This window comes from Rattus rattus, chromosome 6 (assembly GCF_011064425.1).
Source record: "Rattus rattus isolate New Zealand chromosome 6, Rrattus_CSIRO_v1, whole genome shotgun sequence".
Classification (NCBI taxonomy): domain Eukaryota; kingdom Metazoa; phylum Chordata; class Mammalia; order Rodentia; family Muridae; genus Rattus; species Rattus rattus.
The window spans coordinates 98,932,779-98,937,673 of NC_046159.1; the positions used below are offsets into that span (position 1 = coordinate 98,932,779).

General features: G+C 45.8%; 1 protein-coding gene across 1 annotated transcript; it reads right to left on the reverse strand.

The window, feature by feature from the left end:
- Window positions 1-190: 190 nt before the first annotated feature.
- On the reverse strand, window positions 191-1,071 carry Llcfc1 (LLLL and CFNLAS motif containing 1). Its single transcript, XM_032905287.1, is given in 2 exon segments — window positions 191-366; window positions 927-1,071. Coding segments are annotated over 2 exon segments (321 nt in total).
- Window positions 1,072-4,895: the final 3,824 nt, after the last annotated feature.

A 4,895-nucleotide genomic window follows, 5' to 3' on the forward strand; every position in this document is an offset into this window, starting at 1 on the left:
GGTGGTGGCTATAAGAGTTAGGAAAGCTCTGTTGATACACCCTAAGGCCAGATGCTTCTTAGAGACAAGGAGCAGGGTGTGCATTTTGAGAAGGCATTTAGGAGAGGAGGTCAATAAGCAATCAGAAAGGGAAGATAGATGTCTAGGTCCTCATGAAGGATCCAGATTATTGCCTCCACCTCAAAATCTCTCATAAAAAAAACACGATGCTGGCCAGGTTGAAGCAGAAGGCTAGATCAAAGAGGTGGTGCCGGATAGCTGATGCTTGGGAGTTTGTGTCTTCTTGCTGGACCATATCTACCACCTGCCACAGCTCACCCACCGATGAAGCCACAAAGTGTTCTTCATACTGCTGCTCACCCTGGTCTAGAACATAAAAGAAAGGCAGAGATGGGCAGCCCCAATCTCAGTTGTAGTCTGTATCAGAAAGGGGAGGAGGTGAAACGTGAAGAGATAAGTGAGGACCAACTTCGAGTCATAATGCTGGCTTTGACGTGATGAGAGAATGCTTTATCGAGAAGGCTTTTCAGGTCTCGCTTCAACAGTAGCCCCATCTCAAATAGAGGTGACAATCAAGTCTCACTCCAGTTCCCACTTCCAAAGGAGTGAGGGATATTTTCAAGCATGAAGACAAAGAGGCCTTCTCTAGGCACTCTACTTCCTCAGAAGCCTTTGACAATTGTAGATAGCCCCATGCTGTGGCCCAACTAATAATTGTTGTAAAGCCAAACATTTTTACCTATAGCTATTATTTCATACTATGGTGATAGGGAACATGAGTTATCTCCCAAAATCCAAATCCCAGATTGATTCTGACATAATTAGCTGCTGGAACCTGATTTGAACCCAAGAGAACCCTTATGTCCAGCACCCCACCTGTCCAGTACCCCCGCCATCCCATTCCCATCTCTCTCTTCTCTACCCACCTTTAGAAGACATTTTTTCTTTTGGACTCTTGTCACCATCCAGGCTCGCATTGCCCTTCAGAGTCTTCACCCCTTTTACTTGCAGCAGTAGCAGCACAGCTGTCAGGAATGTTGCTCTGTGGAGCTAGGAGCCCAGAGAAGTCATCGGCCTGCTCGCCCATGCTGCCTCTGGCACCAATCCCTAGCTCCCAGCACAACCCCTTCCCTTTCTTGGCTCTTACCCCTTGCCAGTATCGCTTTTCCTCCTTCTCTTCCATAGGACCTCTGACTCTATGTGTCCTATGACATCACTGCCATGTCCGTATGCTACATTCTAGATCTTTATACCATTCCATTGCCAGACAGAAGGTAGGAGATGGTAGAGGCTTCTGACATGACCATAATGGGTCACCTTATAGACCACAACCTAAAAGAGCTCCTGAATCTGCCAAGTATCATCACATCTTTTACACCATTGGTTCTGCATAGCTACCTGTCCTCTAAAGCAACAATATTCTCATAGTCACTACTGAGATGAGAAAAACGGGGTCACTGGGAAAACACAGCTCCCATGCAAGATGACAGGCATCAGTATGCATAGCAGTAATCTCCAGTGCTTTTAAGTCTGAATGCGTCACCTGTCTATAATTCCATGGAGCTTTTCTGTATGCAAAGTGGTTGGCACAGATGATGACAATCACTGTCTACACACCAGCATCCTTAGGTCCATACATGTGCCTGATGCACTGCATGAAACCCAGTCTGTTGAAAACTGGGAAGAAGGGAATAGGGGGAGGGTGAGAAAGCACACAGAGCCCCTAAGGCAGAGAGACAGAGACAAATCTAATGCATGGTGCATAAGGATGAATAGACATGGAGGCTGAGTGCTAGGCTAGAGGTATAGCCCTTCCTTCCATTACTCCAGAGGGGAGAGAGCAGTAGGAAATCACAAGTTCAAGGCTTGCCTGTTTTACAGACTGACTTCAAGCCAGTTTGAGAAACTTAGTGAGACCCTGTGATAGAAAAGTACATCTTCAATGGCTGGAGATGTAGTTCAGTGGCAAAATGTCTGGCATGAATGAGAACCTGTGTTCAATGTCCAGTCCAACAAACAAATGAACAAACACAAAATAAAAGAAATAGAGTCCAAAAGATAGTTATCTTCTCTCTGAACAGAGAGTATTCTCTTTTCTTCTTTCCTTTACTTCCCTTCATTCCAGGACTTTGCACTGTTTTACAACTTGGCTCCTACTGTGTATCTTCTTGCACTCTCTGACACAGACAGAGAAGCTATTTCAAGGGTATCTAACAATGCTTTGCTCGATAGATGGGTGAGAGTCTACAAAGAGTCAAGAGTGTGGCAAGGAGTCAAAGCTTCCAAATAATGCAATTGGAGAGAACTTGCCTTCCACAGGTCAGACCTGTTGGCTAAGTGGTGAAGAGGACTCAAGGGTGGTGGGCAGGGAAGATAGCATACGGGTCCTCGTTGGAAGACAAAAACAGTCCAGGGTCATGAGCAGCAGCTAGGCCCAGGAGCAGGAAAGGTTTGTCACTCTTTCTCACCATGCACACATTGCTAGAAAAATGTATGCAAGTGCAGGGGTAGGCGATGTACACAAACCTATACTTTTCTCCAAGAAAGAATTGCAGAAATGAGGAGATAAGATGAGAGATGTGATGCTTTCCCGGGCTTATCACTCCCTCCATGCTAGCAGGTATGCTCACACGCTCACACGAAGCCTGCTGCATTCCAGCTCTTACTTCCTTGAGCTCCACACCAGGTGATGGGAGATGGGGGTGATGTAGAAGGACACATGGTGGTGGCACAAAGGTGTAAAAATGCAGTGACCTCGCTTACCCCAACCTTGCACCCATTGACCTGCAGATCCAGAGAATGATGAATGAATGGAAAAAAAAAAAAACCCACAAATCTCCTCCTGGCTATTTTGGAGGAATAGCTTCTTGGTTCCCTGGTATGCAGAGAAACTCACAGCTCTGTAGACATGAATGGGAGGGCAGCTGTGGCAGGGGTATCTGGAGTGGAAAGAACCAGCGTAGGCTCACCATCAATGACTTCTACCTCTTTACTAGATCACATGACTGACTCTTGGCTTCAGAAGTAAATCATTCAGAAGCTAGGAATTTCTTAATATTTATCTTCTTACAAAGTAGAAAACATATAGAAGTACAAAGAAATAATCAAACAAACAAAAAACCCTAACATGTTTATTTCCTCCTCCTAGATACCTGTGAGAAGCTGGGACATCACTGGACTCAACAATGGGTAGCATGCCTACACCTATGATGCAACTGCCCTGCCAGGGGCACTGTTACTAGAAAAGGGGCTATCTGTAAGAGAGGCTACAATGACATTTGGTGCAGAAAGCTACAGGAGCACTGAGTAGAAACAGACGACAAGAAAGAGCAACAGAACTGTGACTGAACAATATAAACTATTATCAAAAGGAAGAAATAGCGGAGAGAAAACCCAGAGGAACAAAGATTCTAAACCGTGTTTCATCAACAGAATAATGGAGATGAGACAAGGGATAACTTGGTTCCCATCCAACTTATCCAGACCTCTCCCATTGAAGAATTTAGTGCAGGCAAGGAGAGCAAGGAAAAAAAAAATAAAGTTGAAGACCTATGGACACTTGCTTCCTTTCTTTCTTCAAGGGACCTATGGCCATTGCCCTTAGTGACCGAGCCTGCTCTGTGTAACTTTGACTGAACCAGACTCCTCTACCACCATCCCTCTCCACCCCACCCCCACCCCCTCAAGGAGCAGCTTTATGGGCTTAGTGTTTCCTTGGCAAGTGCACTGTTCATGACCTGCTCCCTCTCCACTTATCAGCGCATCTATAACCCCCACCTCAATCTTATCACTCCCTCCATCTCCTTAGACTAGAAGTCCACAGGTTTCAGAGACCATTAGCACTTATACTGCCCCAACCCCCAGTGAGGCATAAAAATACTCTACAAGGTGACCCTCCCACTCCTGGGGTAAGAACACTGTTTTTCCTTGTCTCCTGTTGCTCTTCTTCCTTTCTATATTTCCTTGTGTTTCCATTCTTGCCTTACTCTAGATATTTTGTTCTATGGATCAAAGCTCTCTCACTTACATCAAAAGGAAGGGGCAGTCCCTAAGGTTCTCCAACAGAGGGTCTCAAGCATATCCCATTTAAGTCTCTCATATCTGCATGGCCCAAAAATTCCTAAGAAGTACAAAGACCTGGAGAGGTATGAATTGGAAACCAAGGTCACAAGTTGAAAGCCTGCTTCAATGTTGTCTTCAGCCCAGGAAACGAGAGAGCACATTACCTCTCAGTGTGGTATGTTCTCATTCAAAAGCTTCCCTTGCTTTCTTTCCACTGATCTTACAAGTCCATTGAAGGAATACATTCAACAACAGTAACATGTCTCATTGAAAGCCATAAGGACAATGCAAGATACTATTTGATAAAGGAACATTGCCTTATCAGAACCTGTTCCTCCTGCTGGGTCGAAAGGGTCTCAGGATTTCTCTATCTTTAGTCACTCTAAATTTCTGCTGTCTAACATCAAGAGTTACACAGAGTCCCCCAGGAGTCTTCAAGGGTCTATATCCCAAGGCCTGTTTCACCTTCAGAATTATCTTGCCTTGCTCCCTCCCCAAATTCCTTGACCCCACCTCTCAGCCTTTCCCAGTCTCAGCTGCCCTGTCCACTGCCAAGAATCAAGAAGGTTCTTCCCCTTCCCCCTCCCTACTCCAGGCTGTTTTATGCCCCCAGGCTCAGCTCTGAGAAGGTCCCCTCCCCTTCTCCCAGGGGTGTGGCTAGTTCTTCAGTACACAGGCACATATTCACACCTCACGCAACCCACTGCATGGGCAAGTTACCAGGCGATATATACCTTTCCTCACCCCAGCAGACCCAGACTCGGCAGCTTCTGTCACCCTAGACCGACTCCTTCCATGAGATTCGAATAAGTTGCTGGTATTTGCACGAAGAC